Below are 27,773 nucleotides of genomic sequence, written 5' to 3'. Positions count from 1 at the left end.
TCTCCAGGCTCAGGCTCTGGCTCCTCTTTTTGGGAGGTTTATGCAAATAGGGCTTTTTTTTTTTCCCTTTTTTTTTTTTTTTTTGTGATTCCTCTCTGCTGCTGCTCTGTTGTGCCCCAGATAGCAGAAGTGCTGAGGACAGGTGTTTGCGGCAGGTCCTGCGGCACCCGCGTCCCGGCCGCCCGACCGAGGGGAGGAGGGATGTGGCGAGGGGATATCCTGGGGAGAAAGGGGCAGAGAGCAGCTGGCAGAGGCCAAGGATGGAGAGGGGAAGATCCTCTAATGGCTGGTGTCCCCTCACTGCGCTAGTGAGGATGGGCACTGGTGCCAGCGTAGGTCTGTTCCAAGCCCAAGCATGGACCTGTCCCCAGCGAGGGGCAGGACAAGGACTGGGTGTCACTTTGGTCTCTGCAGCATCCAGCAGCCCCATCAGCAACACCCTCTGTGCCATAAAGGCTCTTATTTACAACCTCCTACTCGGGAGCATCTGGGAAGCGAAGCGCGTCATTTCCAGAGAGAGCAAAATGCTGCATATTTCAGTGTCTTTTGAATTTTTTAGATTTCCCTGAACTGTGCTAATGGGTTGTTGGTGGTGGTGGGGGGAGGCGAGGGCCCAGCCCAGCTCCCGGCCTGCCTTGCTGCTCCTCCGTGCGGCCATCACTGCATTGCTGCTCTTAAAATATTCAGTGCTGTTGGCCACAATTTCACAGCGGGTCAAAGCGCGCCGAGCCAGCAAGAAGGAGGGAAAGTGTGACAACAAGATTAACCCCGGCCCGGCAGGCCCCGTCCACGCTCGGCAGGCTGAGCACGATGTGCTGCAGCCACCTCATCCCAGGGGACAGGCAGCGAGTCCGGGGGTGCCGCGACACCCACAATCCCTCCTGTTGCCCAATCTTGCTGAGCCCATGGCGTCACCTCCAAAATGCAGTGAAGGGACAGCAGGAGCATCCCATGTCCTGCTGGGAGGACTGAGCATCCTCTCCTTCTCCAAGCTGCTGTAAAGCATGAGCCATGCCAGGCGCCTGGCTTTGTCCTGGTCACGCCGTTGGATGAAGGGCTGAGGATACCCCCAGGTCTTGGGGACATTGCTGAGAGCCCTCAGCACTTCTGCACCCCGAGATGTTGTGGTTCCCAGGCCTTGCACAACCATCAGTTGGTGCTAACAATGGAGCAGCAGATTTACAATGCAAAAGAGCAGCTGCTTGAGCCCTGTTTGCTGACAGGGATTTAGTAATCCTGTCATCAGCCTGGAGTTTGCTCTGGAGTTGCTGGCTTGTCTGACAGGCTTTTCTAAGAAAACTTCTGTGGCTGGGGGAAAAAAGTGAAGCACAGCACATGGCCTATGCCCACCATACAAAGAGGATGGTGGGAAGTGTGTGTTCTGGCGTGGAGCCTGGGGTGGATGGGGGATGCTGCCATAGGGAGAAGGGTCTGTGCCAGTCCCAGGACCCACGTGTTGTCTGGAAGCTGGAGACCCCCAGGAACTGCCTGTTGCATGGGCTGCATGGCCTAGGCCTGGGATACGCTGCATGGCCACCTTGGACGAGGCTTGGTCTTGTGTTTCCTGCACTTTCCCTGGATTCTTGGTCGCGTGCCATGACTTTAGAGCTCACTGATGGCAGCACGGATGGTTGTGCATGCAAGCGTGGTGTCATCTGCAGGAGATGCTGCAGCTCCTGGGGATGCTCTCCTGGGGTTTTAAGGACACTGTGGCTGAGCTATTGGGGTATCTTTGGGTGTCGGTGTCACCCCACCATTCTCCATGGACAAGCAGTGGCTGCTGGGTTGGGTGCTCTGGCAAGGAGTTGCTGGCACAGTGACCATCCCACCATCCCAGGCAGCCACCTCCAACCCAAAGGCAACCAGCCCTGTCACTCCCTTATCCCCAAGCACACCCACTCATTCCCAAAATAGCATTTCCCAAGGGTGCATGGATGCATTGGTGTCTCTGCCAAGGTTGGAGCTGGACCAGCAGTGCCCTCTTTGAGCCAGCCCCGTGGTTGCCCTCCTGCACCCTGTGCCGGCGGCAAGCCAGGCTCTTCTCCCTAATTCTCCTTCATCCCTGTTAATGTACCACCAGATGTTCTCATTATCCATTTAAACATATAATCCTCCCCCGAATCCAGCTAAGCTCCTGGCCTCCCCGATACCTCGTGGCAGTGCGTTCCACAGGTTAATTATGCATTTTTAATTAATCACCAAGCAGAGAATGACCCATGAATAAGGGATATGAAGCTCCTTCAACTGGGAATAGTTGGCAAATTGTCCCCAGGCGGAGCCATGCTGGTGTCATGCTCTCCTTGAATAACAAGACCAGCTCTAAAAATTCCTGTTTTGTGGATCTGACATGACTGGAGGATGGGACCCCCCTGTGCCCCATGTCCCCCTTCAAAGGGGGAGGAACCACATCCCAGCCAGAGCTGTCTGCATCCCACCTGGAAGTGATGGAGGAAGTGCAGGGGGGAGGAGGAGCAAGGCAGAGAGGGGGAAAAAAAATCACATGTTGTTTTAAAAAGGCATTTTTGAGTGAATGCTGAATAGGGTTTGGGAAAATTGCCTTAAAGGCCTGTTCTCTGCAGGGACGAAGCTTTTCATGGAGCAGGAGTATTCTGAAACTTAATTGCACATTTGCACGGGCTAGTGTTTTTATTTCTCTCAGGTCTCCGAGGTGGTCTTTGAAGATTGCTGTCTCTCTGTAATGGTTTTCTTTATCTCAAATAAATTCCGCACACCTGCGAGGTGGAGCTGCTTGAAAGAAATTATGCTGGAATTGGCTCTCGATTTAATAAATCTGCAAATGGAACTGAGATGCAGAGAGGCAAGGTGGTTGGTGGGGCTGGTTGTGCCTCCTTCCTGCTACCCACCTCTCCTCTCCCTTCCCTTCTCCATCAGCTCACTTTCAGCCTCTCCATGGGTCAGGAAGAGTGTGGGGCTGAGCAAAGGGAGTCCATATCCTGCTTCCCCCCCGTCAGCCGCTTCTGGTACATCCTAGGAGACTCCAGCTATACACCCAACAGTGCAGACCCCTCTAATGCCACCTGTTTGCCTTCTTCAGCTACGTATGACCCTGGCACAAACCCATCCATGCTTCTAAAACTGATGGCAAAAGCTGCTGTCAAGTGAGCCTGCAAGTGTGCTGGGCTGTGCCTGTTGGACAAGCTGAATGCCCCAGGAGTATTCCCAAGGAATGTCCCAAGGACCCTCCTTCAAGGACCCTCCTCCAAGGACTCCCAATGCCATTTTCTTTCCTGGCCTCAATTTTGGGGTTGGAAGCTATGGTCTGCTCCAGCAGCTCCTCCCGCAGCCACCCATCACATGCTGCCACCATTCCTCCTTCTCCAGCAATCAGTTCCACAGCTCCCCAGCTCACCAGGGGACGTTTAACCAGCTCTCCATTTTGGAAGCAGAGCAAAGCACCGGAGAAAAGCCTGCGGCACAGTTCTGTGCCGTTGCAGCAGGCAGCCACAAATCCCCGGGCAGCCGGGGCAGCGTGTGCTGGGCAGCCCCGGCTGTCAGGCGGAGAGGAATGGGCGGCCGCGGGAGTACACAGACAGGTTAATGGCAGCCGTGGATGCTGCACAATTGGATTTCGCCTTCCCGGTTCTTAAGGAATCAGCATCTCTCCCTTGCTCTAAAATCCGGCGGCCGCACTCCTCTCCCCGTGAGCCTCGTTGGCAGCGGGATGACCTGTCATCCGTGGAAAGCACCCAAAGGGCCATTTAAAACCCTCCCTCCTCTCGCCGGGCTCCTCAGACACGAGGTTACCCACAGAGGCCGTGCCACCTCCTGTGTGAGCTCCGGCTGCTCGGCTTCAGGTGAACAAGACACAGGGAGATTTTATTGCATTGCTGGATTTTGTTCCACTCTGTTATTCGCCACGATTGAATTTGCTGCTGTGGAGGCAGGAGCTGGCGTAGCTGGAGCTCCCTCGCTGCCCGCGCCGCTCCAGTGGGACCGTGACCTTGTCTCAGTGCCTCTCTCAGCCCTCAGCTGGGTAATGCGGTGCCGGCGTGGGAGCTGGGCATTCATCTGCCTCCCACCGAGCATCCCGGCGTGGTCCCACTCCTATGCCTGAGCCAAATCCTCACTCTGCTCCACTTTTAATCGTTGACCTTGTAAATGCTTTCAGGGAAGGCATTCGCCTTCCCAGCTCCCTCCTTAATTTCCTGTCTGATTACATCCCTCTGTCCCCATCTCCCTGGGCATCTGCTGAGGCTTCGATGCCATAGGCATCGCCACAGTACCTGAACCCCTGTGCAAACCCTCCCCAAGTTTTAGTCACACTCTCTGGTTCATTATGTCAGTTGGGAAACAGCATCTCATCTTCCTTCTTCCCTGTTTCTTGGACTTCTGTAAAAAAACCCTCTGGCTTTCCTAAAACAATGGTTTCTTGGCCTATTTTGTCTTTGGACAGAAAGCTATGCAGCGACAGGGGTGGGAACATCCCACCTTTCAGTGCAGGTGGTCTTTGATCAGTGCAATCCTGTGTGGTGGCCCAGCTCCCTCTCACAGGCACTGGGGCTGGACCAGACCCGGGACTGCGGCTCCATCGCATCCCCAGCCCTTAACAGAGACACGGAGCCTTTCCCAGTGTATCGGGAAATGCATCTGGGAGCTCCATGAGGGGTCAGTGGGCAGAGCCATCCGGGAAGGCTGTTGAAGCCTCGTTCTCTCTGTGTTGACAGCGACGGCTCTTCTTCCCCGCCGCCTGCGCCAGCGCCTCTGCCCCGTGATTGAATTAGGGGGCTGTAACCCACCTCCCTCCCGCCCGGTCCCCGCCGCGCCGGGCTCAGATGCTGAACTCAAGAGCCGTAATTGAATAAGTCTCAGGCAGACAGTGATCAGATAGCCATCAGGATCTCTTGCCTCCTCCCTGCCCAGCCATGCACTGATTTATACTCCTAGGTGACCACTGGGATTTTGCTTGGGATTTTGGTCTTCTGGGATGCATTGCTCTTTTCCCAAAGCACGAAGCTTGTGGGGTGAGCCAGGAGCAGGAGTGGGGCCACATGGGCTGTGGTCGGTGTGATAGTCACAGTTAGACTGACCCTTATTCTGGGGAGCAAGCAGTGATGGGGAACAGAGGGACCCTGTGTCTTTATGACAGTGGCTGCTCTTGGGCTGCCTGGGCACAACGAGTTAAAAGTTGCAATTAGTAAAGTGCTGACGATGGGAAGGTGGGCTGGAAGCGAGCGGCGCTAAATGAAACCTGAAAGGTTATTCCAATAAGCGGCAGCACAGCTTCCAGCTGCGCTCGCTTTCCTGGGAGCTGGGGGACAAGGGATGGGATCCAGGGTGAGAGACACCAGGTGGAATGAGGGATGTTGCTGGAAGATGCTCAGGTGCCAGCAGTGCCTGCTGGAGTGAAAAATATGGCAGGGGAATTAAAGCAGGAGGGGGACAGGCCACCATGTCCCAAGGATGCTCATCCAGCGCCAAGCTGGGGGAGTGGTGGGGTGGGTGCTGCCCATTCTGTGCCCCCAGTGGCTTCTCCACAGGGTCCAAATCCCACCACAGGCATGGAGCCCTGTGCCCATGGCATATGTGTGGTGAGGGTTTTGGGGAGTGCTGGGAGCCACGCTGCCTTTGCCAGGGAATCCTTGTAGCATGGAGAGTGGTCCCTCAGCTGCAGTGGGGGCTGCAGGGGTGAGCGGAGCTGGGAGCCAGGGAGGAGGTTCCTGGGAAAGGCGTTTCTCTTCCAGCTGAGCAGACAGGAGCCCAGGCAGGCGCAGGCAGCCAGTGGTGGCCTCTCCCTGCCAGATGTAGCTGTTCCAGCTCTCCGCTGGTGCGACACCACGGAGCTATTATTAGACTCCAGTTTTCCGTGGGTAGCTCTGAACTCCCTGATGCCTCCAGAAGCTCAGCAGATGCCAGGGCAGAGCAAGATCTGCCAGTACTGGTGGGAACAAGGGTCCCTGGTGAGCTCAGAGGGGGTGTGGGTGGCAGCAAGGGGTGGCAGAGCTCCCCAGAATGGAGACATGTGGAGCTGAGCACCACAGCCTGGGCTGGAGCCACAGCAGTGAAAGGCAATTAGTTGTCTAATGAGAGGTTTGAGTGTTGAGGAGGGCATGGAGCCCCTGGGAACACTCACTGGGTGAAAGGTAGCCAGGAGAGATGTTGCCCTGACAGAGGTGTGGAATGCAGAGCTCTGCATGGAGCTGCACCTCCAAACCACATCTAGATTTCACAGCATCACTCCAAAATGGAGATACGACATCCTTATTGCTGCCATCCTTGGCAGGAGGCATGGGGGAAGCACGGCAGGGCTGTGGCACGCTGGGACACCTCATCCCACACTGAAGGAGGGATGGAGCTGGGGAGACATGGCATTTCCCTGCTCCCATCCTCTCCCCAGCCTGGTTTCCAAGCAGGTGTGTTTAAATGCCTTTTATGTTGTGACTCAAATGATGAAAGGCCCGAAAATGGGACTAACAAAGACGAGTTGTACTTCAGAATAAAAACCCATGAAAGCAGCAGATGCTGTCATAGGAATAAATTGTATCAACAGCGATCAGATGGGAAGCAAAAAGTCAGAATGAAGTTGCTCCTTCATTCCTGTTTCCAGTGAAAATTTCTGGGTCCATGAATTTAGCCAGAATCAGGTAGGATGAAAGGCTTTGTCTGACAAGGCATTTCAAAGGATCTGGGAGCCTCCGGAGATGTGGCCACTTGGACAAGGAAACGGAGCCCCTCAGTTTTAATGAGCATTTCAGTTGCCTTCCTTTATCCTTCTGCCAAGATTCTCTTTTTTTTTCTTTTCTTTTCCCCTAAAAAACCTGATTTCTGCTCTTTGCGATTTGTTTTAACTTTGCAAAACGTGCATTTAAGCAACACAACGGGAGGAGGCGGAGGGTAGAACATCCCTGTCACTCCACACAGCCCAGCCTGTTGCTTCCCACCATAAACCCCTCCTCGCTGTGGCCAACCTGGCTGTTTTGGATGCTGTGGGTCAGCACCGCCATCCTTCAACACCTCCCGTTCCCTTCCCAGCCCTGCAACGATTTCCCATCTCCCCGTCTCCCCTTTCTGCAGCGACAGGATCATACACGGGTTGTAATTAATAGAAATTAGACTGTCGAGACCTTGCAGCCCCCATCCCGTAATTACTTGGCCTTGCTGCGTTGGAGGCGCAGGGATCGGCAGCGGGCTCAGGAGCTGCCGGTGATGGGAACATATCCCGCTATCAAGCTATTTTTATTAAGCTTTTAATGCAGGCACTTGCGTGGCGCTGGGGGATGTGCAGCATCTCCACAAAAGTCCACTCCCGGAGGGACACGCGGGGGGGATATTTTGGGATGAAATGCCGGCATCGGAGCTAGACAAAGCAGGATATTAGCAAAGTGCTGCGTCCTCACCACGTTCGTAGCTTGCACATTTATTCCCGGTATCCAACCGCTCCAGCCATACAGATTTCAGGGGTTTGGCAAAGCATTGGTGCTCACCGAGTGGTGACCTCCCCTCCCTCCCCAGTCCTCAGCTGCCCCACATCCCCCTTCACCCCAAGAGCCGTGTGGGAGAGTGACAGTGCCCGATATCCAACTGGGCACACAGCGTCTTCCATCGGCTCATTAAACCTCCCAGCGGCCCCGCGCGCGGCACAGCTCGGCCCCGGATGCCGAGCAGAGGAGCGGCACAGCACAGCTATTCACACTCGGTTTTCATCACTGTGTTTTTCATGAGCTGGTAAAAAGTTCAGTGCAAAGCACAGGAGAGGTCTCTGAAAGGCAGCCGCCCTCACGACCCAGCGTGCCGGCTCACGGTGCCGGTGGGAATGGGGTTTTGCCGGTGTCTGTCGCACTCGCTTGGCGGGCAACCCGCAAGGATGCTCGTCTGGAGGGCTCGTGGCATCACCCTGAGAGGAGACCAAGGGCACAGAGAAAGGTGCTGCTGCCCTTTTTGGGTGTGGGAGAGAGACCTGAGCCTGTGGGCTGGGCTCCAAATGACGCCATCACTTCTTTTTTGGTTGGGGGGAAGAAAATGTGACAGAGCCGGCAGCTTTGATGCCTGCCTGTCCGTCTCCTTCCCCCCTGCTGTAGGCAGAATGATGTGCTGCTGAATGAGGAAGAAGGTACATGACAGGCTCCAATTTGCCCTCTTCTCCACCAAACACAAGGACATCCAGCAAATGTGAAATGCAGAAAGACTGAAAAGGGATGAAAGGGATCCTACACGGCATGGTACAAAATTGGCTTGTGGATCTCGGTGGCACAGGACACTGCTGGGGTCGGGACCTCAGTAGGATTACAAGTTTATAGAACTAATGCTCTCCCTATTATCCGTGTTAACATAAAAACACCTTCACCTCCCTGTGTCGAGTTTCTGTCCGCTCCCAGCTCCATCCAGGTACATATCCATCCAGCGCATTCCTGGTGTTCTACAGCCTCCAGTTTTTCCCTCTCTTGGGGATGTGGGCTGGATGGGGCAGCCAAGCATGCACTGAGAGCCCAGGCAGCTGTCACTTTGCTCTTCCATCTCATATTTGCTCTGTTTTGGCTGTATTTCTGATCCTAAAGAAACCCTCCGTAGGTCTTGGCCAGCTGCTGGCAGGGAAACTGGTGAATCTGCTTTCGCTACACATGAGCTTGTTCAGCATTTGATACCGATCTGGCTGGTGCTCAGCTGGGGTGGGTTTTGTCATTTCATCTGCAATTGTTTTGCTGTAAAGCACCTCTGAAGGGTTCGCTCACCGGCTGTTTTACAAAGGACATAGTTCTTATTACTGCTGTGAATGAACTACTTTGCATTTCTGTGAATGGGAAGGAAAACTTGTCACCTCGGGACAAAAAGGGAGTGGAAGTATCTGATGATCCCCTGAGACGCCTCAGACAATCCACTAAGCTCTAGTCATCCTCCTGCATTTCTCTTTCCTCGGGGGCAATTGGAATTATTAGTCCCTTCTCAGGGACCTCAAGATCTCCCTGTCCTTTGCCAACTTCTATTCTGGCTTCACTGCAGGCTGCTGGCACATCCTGCCAGAGCCCAGTCCTGTGCTAGGGACCAGCAGAGGATACCTGGTGCCTGCTGGGGAACAGCACAGCAGTGCCAGGAGCCAGTAAGGCCCCCTGTCCATGCCTGAAATTCTGCAGTATCTGTGCATGTCGCACTTGGGGTGTCCTCTGGTCCATGTCATCCTCTCCTTGAGGTGTGGGAGTACCCTGGTTTCCATTGACACCTCCAGCCACAGCAGGACCCAAGGACTGGACTCATCCCTGTGCAAAGGGAAGTGCCATTTCCCTCTGGCATGCCTGCACTTCAGGAAGGTCCCAATGGCTTTTGAAGTGCTGGTCCATCATGCACAATGGGATGAGACACAGGGGAGCAATAAACCCTCTGGCAGCAGGAAAGGAGACTCAAGAAAAGAAGATGATCTCTTCTCCCTGGTATCCAGGGATAGGACACATGGGAATGGTTCAAAGCAGCACCAGGAGAGGTTTAGACTGGACATTAGGAAGCATTCCTTTACTGAGAGGGTGGTCAGACCCTGGAACAGGTTTCCTGGAGAGGCAGCCGATGCCACAACACCTGTCAGTGTTCCATAGGCATTTGGACAGTGCCCTTAATAACAAGCTTTAACTTTTGGGCAGCCCTGAAGTGCTCAGGCATTTGGACCAGATGACCACTGTAGGTCCCTTCCAAGGGAAACATTCTATTCTATTATTCTATTCTATTCTATTCTATTCTATTCTATTCTATTCTATTCTATTCTATTCTATTCTATTCTATTCTATTCTATTCTATTCTATTCTATTCTATCCCATCACATCAATTTATCTCCAACTCTGTGCAAGCAGCAGCCCAGCCTGTGATCTACGTAGTCTTCTCTCAAACCTGCACCGAGGTACCAGTTTTGTGCCCCATTCCTGCAGTAGGACCAGCAGCATCTGACTGCAGCTGTACTCCAAGGGCATGGCTGCAGAGGAAGGTGTACTGAGAACTGGGGTTAAGCAGAGCAGATTGCACGGGGAAAACACACTCTACACTCCCTCTGCTTCTCTATATTTTAGTCCTGAAAAAAGCATTTAAATTAAACAAGTTCCTGTAGCTGAGTTTCAATCCCACAGCCACTTCCATCATTGACCTCCTTTTTCCCCCTTTTTCTTTAGCTTGAGAGCGGGAGGAGGAGATGCAGACAGAGAGGAGTGCTAATTAAACAGGGAGTTCCACATTAGGGTACAAATCCTCTGGACTAGCACAAACCCTGCCAATTTCAGTACTTATTTATTATTTTTTCAGTACAATTGTAATTTCCAGTGGTGCCTCCAGCACCAGGAGAGAGTTCAGGGGCTGCTCTTGGAGAGGATTAGCACGCTGGAAGCATTATTACTTTCCTTCGCTGTGAATTCAGGAGTGATTCCCTGACGGCTGCACTCTATATAGAAGTGAATCGGTGCTAATTTGTTTTTGAGGATCACACATCCACCAACATGTGAAAGACAATCCTGCTTCTCAATGTATATTTCAAGCCAGTGCTACAGCAAACAACGGAAAATAAGCAAGCAAAGGAAGCCAGACCTCCCTCGCCCAGAAAGCCAGAGCTGGAAAAGGGCGGACTTTCTTTTTTTTTTTGCTTGTGTGAGTTGGTTCTGTGTCTTTCCAAAAGTATTTTGGGGTTTGGCTGTGCTGCCCATGGTGATGGGCAGCAGGGGCTTGGGCATCTCTCACATGGAAAGCCTCAGGGACATTGTGTCAGACGGGATGTCAGAGAGACTGAGTATAAAAGGCTCCTTTTTTCTTCCTTTTAAATCATCCTGGAGTTTAACTGCAAGAGAGGAATAAATTAACTAATTGAATCTGTAACGATGGAGGGGCTGGGCACCTGGCAGGAGAGCAGCCTCCCTGCCACCCATCGCTCCTCTCTCTTTATTTGTGTGATTCAGAGGGACGTGGTCCATGGGGAGATATCAGAGCCGGCTGAAATGGAAGACAAAGCTATTGTTTCAAACAGAGTTATTGATTTTTACATTATTACACTATGAAATTTATGGTCTGGTTTCAAACTGCAGTAGGAGTTAATGACCACCATCCAGAAACTTCCAGGTGACCTTGGCCTTGACTTTGGTGGAGGAAGGTGAATAGCTCCAGATACTGGGTCAGCAAATGTAAATTGAACTTGCAATATTCTAAAGGACTTGATTTTGGGGTGCTGCTGAGCCCAGGTCTCTGCCCTGAGCTTTAGTGCACAGCAAAGTCCAAGCTGGTTGGCAGCTGTGATGGAGGGGGGAAATCGGACATTCTCATCTCCAGACAAAAGTTTTTCCTGCTATTAAGCCACATTTTGCCCCCAGCCAGAAACACCAGGATGTCCCCAGAGATCCTTGAGCACAATTCTCCATCCTTAGCCGACCTCCCAGCACAACTTGGCTGCCCAAGGGTTTGCTCTGGTCAGTCACCACTGGAGGAATGCAAACCAAGGGGTTCTGGGATGGATGAGAAGCACCAGGGAGAGGAGGAAACACAGCCCAGAGCAGGAGACCCTGTGAGAGGGGAGAGCAAAGGGCAGTGCCCACAGACCAGGCAGCTGCCTGCAAAGGGAATGCTGCCCATTCCTGATTCCAGCCAGCTCTCCCATCTCAGTCGCAGGAGAAGGATTTGCTTCTTAATGTCAGGGTGACCAAGAGGAGGTTTTTTACCAGTTAACACATGAGATACTGTGACACGGAAGGGTTTGTAGGGACTACAGCACTCCCCAGTCTACAACCTTTTCCTGGCTTTTCTTTAAAAAGTACCTCCCGATGCATCTTTTGGCACCAGCCTCTTCCCAAAGCTTTCTTAAGCACTGTTCCTTCCAAATTTCCTTGTATGCTTCTTCCTCTGGGAACTGCCTTTCCACTTGCCAGCCAAAGAAGGCAATTTCCAGCTGCTGGAGAAGGGGTTTTTTTCTTGTAGTACCGTCTCCCTGGAACATCCCTGACGCTGCACCCCGAGCTGAAGTCGTGTGAAGCCAGTAGCCTCCAAGCTCATCTTCTGCCTCGGAGGTCATAATTGCCATTAAATCACAGCTTGCCTAACCAAATTATGCAAAACCGAAATTATCTCCAATGATTTTTATGTTGCTGAAATGTTCCAGAACTGCCGGGGTGATGACTGGGGGATTGGGAGCAGCTGTCACTCCATCAGAAACCATAATTCCAAACAGCTGGGATCTGTCAGTTATTTATGACACCGGTCGCAAAAAAAAAAAGTAATAAAATGATGAAGGTGGATGGGTGGCTGCCACTCTTTGGCTGAAAGGCAGCTCATGCAGAAAGCAAAGCCCTGTGCTGTGTCCTGGTGCTGGGAGCTGTAGCTGATGTTTTGGGAGGAATCCCAGAGAGGATCCTCCTGCTGCTGAGCGCTGCAGGACCATGGGGCAGCACCTAAGGGGCTTTCCAGAGAGGCTGCAAGCAAGCTGCTGCTCACTGGGGAATTTAGGCTATGTAACAATCAGGATTGGCTTGTTTATCTTATCCTCTGTTTTCTAAAAAAAAAAAAAAAAAAAAAAAAAAAAAAAAAAAAAGAAGAAGAAGAAGAGGAAATAAACCCTGCAGCCACTAAGCACCAGTCTGACACTGCTTTGTCAAACCGTCCCAGATCCGGAGTTTGGCTCTTGGCTCATGCCCAGTTGCTGTTACTGCTCTGGCCTTGTCTTTCATTGTCCTTCAGTTGGATGATGAAATTGTGAACGTTCGAGGCTTCTTTTTCTCCCTGAACAACAGTTTCTCTCTATGTGAACATCCAATTCTGAATTTGTCCCCAAGTTTCAAAGTGTACTTTCCCCGGGGGTTGTTGTCATGTCTTTGTGCACTAGTTTGCTCAGGGTGGATTTAGAAAACATCCTTTGATAGAGGCAGAGTGGGAAGGGGCAGGAAAATCTCTCTCTGGAGCTTGCTGACAGTGAGGTGGTGGTGTTACACCAGGTGTGAGTTTGGCCTCAGAAGAGGGTGAGTGATGAGGAAGCTTTTCCCTTTTTGATAATCCCGTCTGCGAGCAGAAGCCAGATGCTTTCTCCCCACTTGTAGCACACTCTGGTTAAGTATTATTATTTATATTATGTAGTAGCTATACATAGTGTTTTATGGCAGTAAAGATACATAAATCAGCAACCAGAAGACGAGGGCTTTGCTCTAAAGAGCTTATAAATCTAACAGCTTGAGCAGCCCCGGTAATGGACACAGTAAGCAGGCAGTCAAGTTGCATGTAGACATGAGCTAAGATGGGTCTCCCAAAGCAGATGGCGGTTTAGGAGAGATTTGGAAGAGAAGCAACCTGCTCCATCCTCGAGAGCGGATTCTCCTGCCGGAGAATTAGAAGGGCTGTGACCCATATAAGCTCGTCCGGGTGGAGAGGTGAAAGAGTCTGTGGGAGAACAGCAACTTGCCAAGAGGGAATGCACAGGGGGTAGTGGGGGTTAGTGGCAGGGCTGCCTTTTGGGGGGGTTCTGCAGGTGCATCCCCCAGGGACAAAGCATCCATCCTTGTCCTAAGTGATGTATTTGCCTTGAGCCTGAGACTCCTAATGAAAAGAAGTGGCACCATGTTGTCCTAAAGAAACCAAGGCTCTGCCTTGCTCGGAGATACAGTAAAGTGTTATAAATCTTAAAAAGCAAGAAAACTGCTGGTGCAGGTACACCAAGCTCTCTGGAGGAAGTGCCACTGCAGAGGCAAGTGTCCCTACTGCCATGGCAGAGAAGTGCTCCAACCCTTCAAACCTTCCCCTTTGATCCCAGGTATCAAACCAAGGTTTTGTTGGTTTTTTTTCCAAATTTCTTCCTGTGCTGGCACCGGCCCGGGAGGAACCTGGTCTGGGCTGGAGAGAGATGTGCAGTGTCTGGCCGAGCATGCTGGCTCCGGGCGTCTGCATTCTTCTGGCTGCTTTCAGCTCCTGCACAAATCGAGGCTTCACGCTAAATGCATTACACTGTATAACAATTAATCCCGTGCTACATATAGAAAGTCCTTACTCATCAATAATGCATGCGGGAGGAGTGATTTTCACTCTCTGTAATAAGGCTAAGACAATGGAAACAAGCAGGTAATGGAGAACATTTATAACGATGTTAATCTAATAATGAGTCTAATGCTGTTAAAAGTAAGACTGCAAACTGGACGCATCCAAAGATGAATTATTTCAAGCATTCATTAACTGATGCCTAATTAATGCTCAATTAGAGGGGTGCTACATGGGAAATGGTTTGGACAGTCGGACGAATTCATTCCAATCACTGAAACCTCAGTCAGAAGCAGGAGGCGGCAGAAGGACACGGCGAGCAGAAGCCGGGGTGACACAGCGTGTTAGTGGGAGAAAGGCAGGAGATAAACACCCCTTTGCTGGTTTTATCCATGTCAGCGGGGATTTGGTTTTACTCACTTCACCAGCAGGTTTCTGTAGGATTTTTCTGTGCTGCTTTTGAAGCTCTCCTTCCTGGTGAGCTCTGACACATAGGCTGGTGACCCTCCATCTGCCTCACAACCTTTACAAGATGAAGTTGAAAGGGCTGAATCAGGAATAACAAGTTCAACAAGTTAGACAGGGTCAGACTATCAGGAGAGCTGGGCTGGAACCTCTTGGGAAGTTCCCATCTTGCTTTGCTGCCTGGGAAGCCCAGTGAGATCAAAGTGCTGCTGGCTGTCTTGTCCTGGTGGGACTAGGCTGCTGGATATTGCAACACTGGTGTTACCAGCTTCAGGAGCTTCATGGCTCCATGACCACAACCTCTTTGCTTCTTGAGGGTCTCATTCCCAAATCTAAACTGCGACCAACACCAGGGCATCTCAGGAGCAGCTTCTCACAGCTCTAGACAATCAGCAGGTTTTACGGGCTTGGAGGGAAAGCATCCTCGATGAGATCATGTGCCTTGTTTGCATCCATGGGGGAGTCCAGACCTTCACAGAATCACAGAATGGTTTGGGTTGGAAGGGACTTTAAAGACCATCTGGTTCCATCTTCCCTCCCATGGGCAGGGACACCTTCCACTAGACCAAGTTGCCCTGAGCCTTGTTTAACCTGACCTTGAACACTTTCAGGGATGGGGCAGCCACAGTTTCTCTGAGCAACCTGTGCCAGGGCCTCACCACCCTCATAAGAAAGAATTCCTTTGTTATATCTAATCTAAACCTACTCTCTCTCCAAGTCCTGCTCCCCTGTTCACCCTTTTTTCCTAAGCATCCAACCTTCCGTTTCCCCATTCTCCTTCCTCATGAGTTGCAGCACATAAGTAGAAACACATCCCTGCCTTTTCTCCCTACCATCATACTCTTGGGAAGCTGACAACCAGCAACAACCCAGGCTATCCCCACCACCATCCATGGCTGCAGGAGTCACATCTCCCTCTCCATAGGACCTCCAGCCGTTAACTCGCAGATGCCTGTTAAATAAAGAGATGGACTCAGTTCCCTCTGACCTTTACCTCTGGAGTTATCCCTGCAGGCAGCGAGCTGTTAAACGCTGTGTTCCCTCTCGGCAGAAGCCTCTACCTTGGCCATGCTCCAGGGAGACCCAGGCTGCCTTCGTCCATCGCCGCGCGCTGCTAACAGCCGCCTGTCACCACCATCCCCATACGTGAAATCGTCTATGCTCCCAGATCCCTGCCCGGCTCCACCTCCCGTCAGTAATCCCGTTAGCCTGGCAACTGTCGTGTCATGGAAGAGCACATAAAACTGTTGTTTGGAAGCAATATGTAATCTTCCAACCTGCTGCGTATAGCTGGGAGATGGTTTATTGATTCAGACCCTTGTGATTTGGTATTTGCAATAACAGACTCTGCATGTGGGAGATCGTCGCAGCACTTGTGCCTGGCAGGATTTTACTAATAAACATAAGACCTGCAGAAGGATTCAAACTCCAGTGTCACCAAGGTAAAGACGGGGAACGTGAAGCCGTCCCACCTTGGCGAAGCACATCCGCGGGTAAAAAAACCCGGCAGAATATATCTGCAAACATAGTTTTATCTTTTCCATCGTTATCTGGCGCTCGGATAATCACAATATCCTCAGGATACCGCTGTTTCCCAGGCGGCGCTTGCACGGTGAGCTGCAGCGAGGGCTCCCGTTTTGGCAGGGAGTGCTGGGTAGTCAGCGCTGGCACGATGCTCCCACCAGCACAGCCCCTCGCTCATCGCAAAGGCACGACAGCAAAGCCAAAATGCTACGGTGGTGACTTGGAGAACATTCCTTTTCCTACACAGCCGTAGGAGTTGTCGCGAATTAAGCGTTCCCGACTCATCACCCCCTTTTTGGCAGTGGTGCAGGGATGAGACATCCCTCTTGGTAGCCGACGCTTTGTTCCTGAAGGGCAGCGCCTGGAAGTTGTCCTCCCCATTGCCATCACAGCCAAGGCTTGGTCCAATGCTTTGGGCAGCAATGCTATTTTTTTTCCTGACTGCCTCTTACTGGTGATTTATGGAGAGTCTGAATAACCCAGTTTATCTAAAATATGTGACAACTTTGCCTTGAAAGGATGGGTCCAGATGGACGGGTCACCTGCTGTTAACTAAATGGTAATAGATCTCCATACCAGGCAAAAGGCAACAGCAACCATGGAGTTATATTTCAAACAGAATTAATAAGAAAACAGTAAGGTTTTTGTGCCTCCCACTTGTATTCGGCTGCAGGCACTGAAGAGAGGGACTGTAAAAGCCCAAGGGGTCCAGGATCTTGGACTAGCTGGTGATAACGACGTTGAGTAATTAGAGATGAACTCCACTTCCACTCTCGTTTTTCAGATTATTACAAGCTGAGTAGAACTCGTGGGCAGGATGGCACCAGCAGCTGTGCGCTGCTCTGCTATTACTCCTTTTCCCCGTAAAGTCCAGAGGCAGAATTCATTAGACATGAGCAAATTTTGCGTATAAGAGGAAAAAGCCAAATCTAGGAGGAAAATCTGAATGAGAAATGACAAGTCTGGTGCAATGAGTCTGAAAAGCCACTCGGCACAGAAGGAATAGCCTGAAAGCAAGCCTGGTGTGAGGAGTGGGAGCGAGACGGGAGCAGGGCGGTGAAACTGGTGCTCTGAGAGCTGAGCAGAGGGAGGGGATGATTCCTGCCTCACTCTCTGCTTCTCTGCTGTGAGAAAGCCCCAGTCACAAGCACATACTGTAGCATTAGAGGATGCAATATGCTTTGCCACAGGACATCCATTTAGAAATATGTCTGAGCATCCCACTTCCAAACGGAGTTTTCGGCTCAGCCTTTCCCACCAACTGCTGACAACATATTTTCCTGCAAATCGCTTGGGTTTCAGGGTGGATGGTGGTGTCTAACAACTGTAGTCAAAGGAGATGGTGGGGATGGGTCTGTGCCTTTGGCAGAGCAGGGTGTGCTGTGCAGATTCGCTGCCCACGTGTAATTTTAGGTGGTTCACTGGGAATTGCTAAATCTCTGTTCCTTTTCCTCCCCGATACGTAAGTGCAGGCGATTTGAGAGATGCATTATAAGGAGGGGTGGACACATAAAAGGGTTTGCATTTCCTCTGTTTGCTCTCACACCACGAAATTTCCTCCGATGGTGCTGCTGCCTGCAGGCAAGGGGCTCTGCTGCCTGCACTGCCAGCGTGAATTCTCACCAATAAAGTTTCTCCTGCCTGCTCTGGGCTGGGAGCACAACCAGCTGCCTGTTGCAGGCAGGGCGAGGAGGCAGGGAGTACTCCATACATCACGTTTTAACTACTGTGGGTGATGAGCCTACTCATCACAGCCGCGTGGGTAATTCATGAGCAGAGAGGAGGGCTGAGTTAATTGGGGGCGTTTTTCACCCAGAATAGCCTCCACAGCAGTGATGGGTGGGCGGGAGGTGCCCGGTTCCCGCTGACGCCGCTCTCCCCTCTCTCCGCACAGGGGGGTTTGCGGAGCTGCTGCTGGTGCTGCTGGGGCTGAAGGTGCCCAGTGCCCTGGGCTGCCCCACCGACTGCGTGTGCTACCCCTCCCCGATGACTGTCAGCTGCCAGGCCCACAACTTCGTCACCATCCCCGAGGGCATCCCCGAGGACAGCGAGAGGATCTTTCTCCAGAACAACCAGATCACCTTGCTGCTGCGGGGCCACTTCAGCCCCTCCATGGTCACCCTCTGGATCTACTCCAACAACATCACCTTCATTGACCCAAACACCTTCGACGGGTTCGTCAACCTGGAAGAGCTGGACCTGGGGGACAACCGCTACCTAAGGGCTTTAGCTGCAGACACTTTCCAAGGGCTGGTGAAACTCCATGCCTTGTATCTTTACAAGTGCGGGCTGAGCTCCCTCCCCAGCGGGATATTCGGTGGCCTCCACAACCTGCAATACCTTTACCTGCAAGACAACCACATTGAGTTCCTTCAGGATGATATTTTTGTTGACTTGGTTAACCTCAGCCATCTTTTTCTCCATGGAAACAAGCTCTGGAGCCTCCATCAGAACACGTTCAGGGGACTAATAAACCTGGATCGGCTGCTCATCCATCAAAATCAGCTGCAGTGGATTCACAGGCGGGCTTTTCATGACCTCCGAAGATTGACCACCCTTTTCCTGTTCAATAACAGCCTCTCGGAGCTGCAGGGGGACTGCCTGGCCCACCTGGGAGCCCTGGAGTTTCTCAGGCTGAATGGGAACCCATGGAGCTGCGACTGCAAAGCCCGTTCCCTCTGGGAATGGCTGCACAGGTTCAGAGGCTCCAGCTCCAGTGTCATCTGCGAGTCGCCCGAGCAGATGCATGGCAAGGACCTCAAGGTGCTAAGAGCAGAAGACTTTAGGAACTGTTCAGGGTCCGAGTCGCTCCATCAGATGAAAACACACACTTTCTCCACAGCGGACAGAGGAGCCTCCAAAACCCACCACCCTCACCACTCCTCCAAGGAGAAGGGGAAGGAGAGAGGGGCTGAGAACAGTTTGCACAGCAGCCAGCCCGCCGGCCCCCCCGGCTCCCGGCCGGGCTACCGCAAACCCGGCAAGAACTGCACCAGCCACAAAAGCCGTAACCGAACCTCTAAACCGGTGTCCTTGGGGCCGCGGAAAAACGGGCAGGAGGTTCCAGACTATGTGCCTGATTATCAGCACAAATTCAGCTTTGGGGTGATGCCAACGCTGTCCCCCAAACGCAAGGGTAAGTGTACCCGGCGGACGCCCATCCGCCCCCCCAGCGGGGTCCAGCAGGCAGCCGGCTGCTCGGGGCTCAGGGCGTCGCTCCTGGTTTTTATGGTGGTGTTGGCGGCCGTCATCCGCTGAGCCCCCGGCCGCGGACAGAGCGGAGCTTGTACTGCCACCAATCTACAAAGGACCAGAGTTTCTTTTCTTCTTCTTTTTTTGTACGTGGCTAGCGTTGGCCTGGCGAAGGGAAGAACGCTGTCTCGGCTTCTGACGGTCTCTCCGTGCCCGGCCGGGCTGCCAACGCGGACTGTGCCGAACGCAGCGGGAGCGGATTAAAAGGCATTATCACACCTTGTCACAAACAGCCTAACCGAGCACCTACAACAACAACAACAAAAAAGCCAACCTTACAAAAAGCAGATAACAGGGACGGTAGCCAATTCGTCGGTGACAGCAACCGGACAAATGGACTGTATCCATGCTCTTGTGAAATCCTGTTCATTTGAGAGCGCTCTGAACGACCCCTCCAATTACTGAAAGGAACATAATTGCTGTAAAAACCATCACCAATTAAGCCTACACTGTTTCTCTGAAAGTGAGTGCAAGGACACTGATACCGATGTAATAAGGACATTGGTTCTCCCATGTTTTAGCCCTTTTGGCTCCAAACCCAGAGGCCAAAGTTGGCTGGGAATCTCTTAGAAGACAATCTCAAACCCCTGAATATCTCAGGCATTACAGCAGAACAGGGCTTGCCTGCTGGGCTTGGAGTAGCCAACAACCAAAGGAAAGACTGATTAGAGGTGGAATTAAACAGAAAAAAACAAACAACAAACCCAACACTTAAAGAAATGAGGTACCCGCAGGAGGTGTGTTTTTTGTAACCATGTTCACACATCCGAAAAAAAACCCCAACAAATGCACAGGCTCTCCCCTTTCCCCTCAATTATCCATATGTATGTCTTACAATGTTTATAAACTATATGGAAACTATATCTTCAGAACTAAGGATTGTATTGTTGAATTTATAGCAGACCAGTATATGATTTTTTTTTTTTTGGTTTTTCTCAAGAAAACAAACCGGCAGCAGTGCCTACAGATGCTGAAAGCCATCGGGCGGGCTCAGTACGTGTGGGGGAACCACAGTGGACCAATGTTCTCAGCAATTCAGAGCACTAAACTTTGGGAGGGGGTGGGTGGGGGGTTGTGTGCGGTGCAGGAAAGTCCGTATCCAGAGAGCCAAAACTCACCCTTACACCCTAATTTGTAACCAGGGGAGAGAGAGAGAGAGAGATTAATTAGCCCAAATAAATAGAGCCATAGAGCTCTGTCTCTGGAGAGTGCTACAAGGCCCCAGGAAGAAAGGGGCTATTTTGGGGCTGGAGGCAGAGAGGGGCTTCCCAGCCATGTCGGTGGCGTGAGGACCTTTATAGCTGGACTAAGGTTTTCACTGGGGCAGCAAGGAGCAGCTCCCAGGCTGGAGACAGTCCTGACAGCGTCAGGAGAGGTTTTGTTTCTTAAAAGGAACAGGTTGTATCATGGGAAGGGTCAGAGAAGGGGGAAACTACAGCTCATAGAGGACCGGTGAGAAACGCAGAGCCCAGGGCTTCTGGTCCGTGGTAGGAGAGGGATATCAATGGTCCAAGAGAGCCATATGAAGGGGGTTGTGGCCCCTTCCAGGTGGAGGAGAGGGAGCAGGTCTGCCTGTTCCCCTCGTCCCAAATTACACCCTGTGGTGGAGGGATGTGTTTGCTGGTCGGGGGCACAGCAGAGCTGGCAGCTTCACTGATGGCAGCCCACAGGCTCGGAGAGGTGCTGCCCAAATTCTGCAGTCGGTGTGAATTCCCTGTCAGCGTGGATGTGTGAGACCAAACAGACACTGAAGTTAATGAAACAAGGGAAATAAAAGTGATCTTGGACAAGAAAAGGCTGCTGCTCATTTCCTAACCGTATCCCAGCATGTTTTGAGCCCATACCTCACGTGTGGGGCTGGAAATCCCAAAGGAAGCGGCTTGTGTTTTCCATCAGACACACCACTAGCTTCAGGAAGAATGGGCCATCTTAGGAAATCCGCTCTCCTAACTGCATTGGGGAAGGGGAGAGGGTATTGAGGGTATTTACACAGTGTCAGATCCCTTGGAGGTATCTGGAAATGAAACGGGAAACTCCTGATGTTAAAAAAAAAAAAAAAAAAAGAAGAAACTTCCCCAATGCACTTATGGTTACAAGCAGTTGGATGGTGGGATGGGGAAGCTGGACGGGCATGACCTCTTCTGTCCATCTTACAAGTGAGGAAGGGCAGAGGCTTGGATGCTTCTCTTTTAAACAGCCTTCTTGGGGAATAGCAAGACTAATTCTGGGAGGAGAAAGGAAGAGGTTACTTCATCAAGCCCTCTGCCTTCCAGCTCCTACCCAAACTTTTGTGTCTACAGGGCTCTAAAGCTCCACTAAAGGGATGTCCAATGCAGCCAGAACAAATAATCCGTGATCTGAAATAGCTCCCTCATGTCCTACTCTCTATAACCAATAGCAACTGAATGAGTCTGGCACTGTCCCTTAGAAGTGGAGAATGTTGTTATGTTGGTTATTTCGTTTCATACTCTGGAAATCAAAGCTCTCAGTGGGAGAATGAAGAAGAGAAGCACTTTATTAATTTTTTTTTAAGTCTGCGTGTAACTCCTGTAATATAGGAGTGAAATGTCAGCACAGGAGATGCTAATGTTTTATAAATGATTTGGGTGCAGCAGGCACGGTGGATAGTCTTTGAGATGAATTATATTAGAACAGACTACGCCTGGCTCAAAACCATAATTGTATTTTTAGTATCTTTTCCTTTAACATGTAGGAAAAATAAAGGCAACTCCACGGTGTATTACAAGCCTTGTCAATCAAGCGCTCTAACTCTTAGTGATAAAGGGACTGTTTAAAAACCAGAAGGGAGACATGATACACTGCTAAATAGAAGATGTCTCTTAACACGGTGTCATGGTTTAACCTGGCAGGTAGCTAAACACCACCTGACTGCAGTGGAATGGGGAGAGAATTGGGAATAATAAGCAACATTCATGGGTTGAGATAAAGATGGTTTAACAGGACAGAAATGGAAGAAATAATTAATAACAACAATAGAATCAGAGTATACAAACCAAATGATGCACACTGCAATTGCCCACCACCTGCTGACCGATGCCCAGCCAGCTCTGACCCCAGTTTATATACTGACCATGATTCCATACAGTCTGGAATATCCCTTTGGTCAGTTGGGATCAGCTGTCCTGGCTCTGTCCCTTCCCAGATTCTTGTGCCCCACAGCATCATCACTGGTGGGATGAGGAGCGGAAAAGTCCTTCACTCAGTGTAAACACTGCTGAGCAACAACTAAAAATTGGTGTGTTATCAACATCATTTTCATCCCAAACCCAAACCACAGCACTATACCAGGTACTAGAAAGAAAACCAACTCTAACCCAGCCCAAACCAGGACACACAAAGACTACAGGTTTCTGATATTCCTCCTGCCTTCTCCTTAGCTGCCATCCCTCCCCGCTCCCATTCTTATTCCACAACCACAGCTCTTTGAGGATAAACTAAATTTTTATGGCATGCTCTGACACTCGGCCTCAATAACGAACTTCCCGTCTGCGTGGTTCAGCTCTACCATGGCCCCTGGTTCACGCTCCTGTGTCTTTCCCCCAATCCCTTCCTACAGCATGTCTTCATGCATTTTGAATGTTGCTCTGAGGCCTGGCAGAAATCCCCTCTTCTCCGAAGCAGCGCTCCCACAACCTCCAAGCACGCATCTCTCCAGTCGAGCAGACACGGGTATCACCGTGACTTGCCAGAGATGGTCTGGATCAGGCTGGAGACGAGCTGGAGAAATTTGGGATTTCATTAGAATTGCTCCCAGACACCAAAGGTTTTGACAGGGAAGTACCTGGGCTAAAGAGCTGAACCCCGAGGTGGCAGAAGGCACCGTGGCCGCTCTGAGGTGATGCTGGGCAGTGGTTCACGTGCTCCCATTTGTATGAACTGGACTGATGGGCTGAGGCCAACGGGATGAGGTTCAAGAAAGCCACATGCTGGTCCTGCAGTCGGGTCAAAACAATCCCATACAGCACTCCAGGCATGGGGCAGAGTGGCTGGAGAGGTGCCTGGACCTGGGGGTGCTGGTTGACAGTGGCTGAACATGAGCTGGCATGTGCCCAGGGGCATCCTGGCTTGTACCAGCAATAGCGTGGCAGCAGGACCAGGGCAGTGATCATTCCCCTGGGCTCAGCACTGGTGAGGCATCTTGAATCCTGGGTTCAGTTTGGGGCCCCTCATAACAAGAAAGACATTGAGGGGTTGGAGCGTGTCCAGAGAAGGGAACAGAGCTTGGGAAGGGCCTAGAGCACAGGTGTGATGAGGAGTGGTTGAGGGAGCTGGGGGGGCTCAGCCTGGAGAAAAGAAGGCTCAGGGGACACTTTCTCACTCTCCACAACTCCCTGAAAGAAGGTTGGTCTCTTCTCCCAAGTGACAAGCAATAGGATGAGAGCAAATGGCCTCAAAGTTGCTCCAGGGGACATTTAGATTGGATATTAGGGAAAATGTCTTCACTGAAAGGGTTGTCACACCCTTGCACAGGCTGCCCAGGGCAGTGATGGAGTCACCATCCCAGGAAGGATTTAACAGATGTGTAGATGTGGCACCTGGGGACATGGTTTCATGGTGGCCTTGGCAGTGCTGGGTTAACAGTTGGACTCAGTGATCTTACAGGTATTTTGCAACCTAAATGATTCTGTGATTCTGTAAACCTAAACCTCTACATGTTCCTATCCCAAGCTCAACCTTCAGACGTGCATTGATCCCTCTCGGGGTTCAGGCAGACAGGCTGCCTGTTGCCAACATGGGCAGACACTCCCAATAGCTCCCCATGAGCTCCAAATGCTTCCCCTGGGAAATGTGTCACTTGAGCATTTATTTGCTCACTGGTTTCCCTTTCCTTTAGTGCTCTCCAGTCTGTGCTGCTCTGGCAGACGAGACGAGTCCCTATCGCTCTGGCTGCTTTTCCCTTCTTTCCATCAGTGAGCTTCAACGCTCTGACTTTGGGCTGTTCGTGCAAATCCTTTCCATTAAAAAAAATAAACACTGGAGGACCCAGAAGAGACCCCAGACTGTGCCTCTGGAAACTCACTCCCGGCAGCAGAATCCCGTTTCCTGAGTCGGAGCCAATTTTCTCTCCTTTGTACCACTTTTCCACAGTTTCATCCCGTAATTGCTAATATGGAGCTTTTCGTACATGCTTTGAAAACAGAAACCACGCAACACTGCATCTCTTTTATCCTCCCAGGCAGGATGAAAACCAAACACCTCTTGGATACTGAGAATAAATTTTCAGTTTATCAGTCTAAACCAACACCGTGAGTCCGCAGTTTCTCCTATATTCCCCATTGCTTCCCAGACCACACTTGTGTCCCCCCAGCACCAGTTCCAAATTATTTCCTTTGTCTCAGAAAGTCGCTTTGTGACACGTACCCCTCTTCAGAGGGGACAGAGCAGAACAAAAGCGTCACTTCACATTTCTTGCAGCTAAATAACACTTTTTGCAGTTCTTCAAGTTCATCCTTCCCTAAATCCCCTGTTTGTGTATTCTTTCCCTGTCTTAGCTTCAACCACTCCTGCGGGAACACCTCCCAAGAGCCCATTTCCCATTGCACTACCAAGAGTATTTCCCTTTCCATCTCTTACTATTTCCTTGAGGTCCTGTTGGTTGGCATTATCCCCTTGTTCCCTCAGTCTTTTTCTCTCTCTTACTGCATCCAGCTCACCACTGCTTTGGTGAAACATGAGATACTGACACCAGTGCTGATGGGAACAGTGATTCCAGGGATGCTCTTGTATTCTTGAGTTTGTGGGTTACAGATGGAAGCAAAAGCAACTATGAAAGCAGGACACAGGTGCTCACGCTTTGCAATGTGTGTTTTTGGGAAGGTGTCACACTGACAAGCCAAAAACATCTCTACCCTCATAAAAGTAGCCCCGGGAGCAGCAACTCTCCAGAATCCCCATCCATCTCTGTCCTCCCCTTTCCCAGAGAAATATCCTTCAACAGGGAGAAGGATCAGTCACCTCAGCGATCACCTCCCTGGTTTCCACCCAAAAGCAACCAATTTGGTGAACAAAAGTGAGCGTTAGAACACCAGTCCCTCGCTACCCAGCTCCCTGCTGTAAGGAGCTGCTCACTAAAATCCATTTTTTCCCCCACCCTGTGAATGTGGGTGAAATTCTCCCCACGCCCAGCCACTCTGCAGATGGATCTTTATATCTCTCTGCAGGCTCCTCATCTCATCCCCACCCTCATCCGCACAGCCCGAGTCCTTTCCGGAGCTGCCCTCCATCCTCTTCCTCCTTTGTGAAAACAGAATCAAAATAACTGTTTAACAAATCAGCCATTACCTTCTCTCATGTCACCAATTCCCTGCTATCATTTCGTAATTGGCCAATTTTCTCTTTTACCTTCTCTCTGCTCTGAATACGTCTCGGGGAGCTCTGATTGTGTGTTAAAATATCCTCCCTAATTCACTGCTCAATATCTCTTTCTGCTCTTCTAATTGCCCTTTTAACTTGCTTCTAATTTTTTTATAAATCTCCTAATCCTCTTCCTGCACAAGTTGTTTACATGCACCGGAGAATGTATATGTATTAGCAGATGTTCCTGGGTAAATAATGCACAAAAGAATATTACTGCTTCACACAAGCTGCAATTACTGCTTTCCTCAGAATAAGCCCTGTTTAACCCTCCTATTTAGGGCACACGCCCCTGCTCTCGCTGCACATCTCCAGGCTATTTCACTCCTGCTGCAGAACATTAACACCACCAGCTCCACCACGGCTCGCTCGCTATCTTCTGAGAGGAAAAAAAAAAAGAATTAAAAAAAAAAAAAGGAAAGAAAGAATCAAATGATAAAGGGAACGGTATAGTTATGTTCCAACAAATCTCTTTTTTTTTTTTTTTGTATTTTTTTTGGAAACACAGCTAGAAGAAACGAAACAAAATAGCTACACGACTCGAACACAGCGGCACTACCCCAAGTAATAAACAAATTTGATAGTCTCGGTGCTTTTGATTTATGGACAGCTTACTGCACTCCCCGCTCGCAGCGAGTTGGCTGTCACAGCCCCTGTGCCGCAGACAGGCAGAGGGTCAGGCAGGCGTTGTTTGCCATCTGCTTTGTAAAACACTTCCTAACATCACTCAAAATTTCCTTCCTCTTTTCCATTTCTCCTCTCCATTTGTTTGCGGTCTCCTCCTCGCAACACACTGCAGCACCCGCCAGATGCTCTGAATCCTGTATTTTCCAGCTAAAAGGGGATGCTAAATCATGGGTTTAAAGTTACACGTCTCATTCGGATGAAAAGAGTCGAGTTGTTTCCCAGGGAAGGCGCCCCTGGCTCCAGGCAGAAGTCAGTGGTTTGCAACCCAACCTTTGATCCTGCTCAGGGACAAAAGGCATTGCTGGTACTGGGAAGCTCTGGGAGATGGGGCTTATTTTGTACTTAGAGCTGACACTTACAGAGGCACCTTGCTGCTGCCCAAGTACAAAATTGTGATTAACAATAATGTTCTGGCCACCAGAACATCTCTGGGCATGGCATTTGTGTCTGAATCCTCTATCCTGCCAAAGCCAGGTCCTGCTACACCCTGAGAGGCTCCTGCACCCACACCCAGCATCCTGCCTGTCTGAACCTGCCTGGGGGACACAAGATTTAAAAAAAAACAGAGTAGGAGGAAAACCAAAATCGGATGGAAGCAGTAAAAGCTCACCTCCTGCTTTTCAGGGGCTGCTTTGCCACACAGGGTCAAAAGCAAAACACTTCTATTAAAACACAAAATTGTTTCTATGACAGACTGTGGATTTCAGAGGCCGTTATGGAATAATGAAACTCTTGGCTATTTGGTGACTTGCCCGGGAAGTTTCTCCCCCACATCCATACACTTTGTCTCCCAGAGAAGCAAATCCCATTCCCAGCAAGTGTTGCTATCCCTCAGAGACTTGCTTCAATTTGAGCTGCACCAGTTGATCCCCCTCCACCCTGCGGTTCCTGGGCAAGTTCTGCAGCATCCCCAGCACAGGACTCTGGGCTGCACCTTCCCCAGTTGGTAGCCAAGATTTAACACCTCTACTTTGAGCCTACCAGCATGACTTGGTTATTTTTTTTTTTCCCACAGACCTAGTGAAACTTCTCTCAGACCTGATTTCTCAATAGTGCATACAAATTGCTCTCCCTGGAAAAGGTTTTCAGAGTTATTCCCTCAGACAATCCTTCTACAGCTGAAATATCCTGTAATCAAAGGTGTTGGCTCCTCACACATCTTCTCTAAGGGAGCATTTCTGCGTGTTCTGTCTCAGGAAGTGCCTTGCGTGACCTCATGTCCTCAGAATCAGCCCTGTTTAGCCCTCCTGGGAATCACAGAGTATCCGTATGATTTTCAACTCATGCCTTAACCTCATTCTGAAATACGCAAATTTGTAAAATAATAATTTAAAAGGAAAAGCAGAGTGACCATTTTGGCACCAAAATGTCCTGAGAAGGACCAAATGTGCAAAATCCACTGGTGCACAGAGTCAGCTGCCTGCAGGGTCCTGTTCCACAGCCCTGTGTGCCCTGGTCCCTCAGTAGAACCATGTCACTGGAAAGACCTTACCACATTTTCAGGGCTCCATCCCTGATAAAAGGAGTCCCTGGGACACTTGTTC

The 27,773-nt window shown here is 50.7% G+C and overlaps 1 protein-coding gene across 1 annotated transcript in view; it reads left to right on the top strand.

The window, feature by feature from the left end:
- The window catches only part of RTN4RL1 (reticulon 4 receptor like 1), a 30,599-nt gene extending 9,637 nt beyond the window's left edge, over positions 1-20,962 (top strand). Inside the window, exon 2 of the mRNA XM_064677410.1 lies at positions 17,810-20,962. Within this exon, the coding sequence (XP_064533480.1) occupies positions 17,810-19,173 (1,364 nt within the window). The 3' untranslated portion in view covers positions 19,174-20,962. The remainder of the gene's footprint in view (positions 1-17,809) is intronic.
- The last annotated feature ends 6,811 nt before the right edge of the window (positions 20,963-27,773 follow it).

Source organism: Pseudopipra pipra, chromosome 21, assembly GCF_036250125.1.
Source record: "Pseudopipra pipra isolate bDixPip1 chromosome 21, bDixPip1.hap1, whole genome shotgun sequence".
Classification (NCBI taxonomy): Eukaryota; Metazoa; Chordata; class Aves; order Passeriformes; family Pipridae; genus Pseudopipra; species Pseudopipra pipra.
Note: the sequence above shows the minus strand (reverse complement) of the source record. Positions and strands in the feature narration are given on the sequence as shown.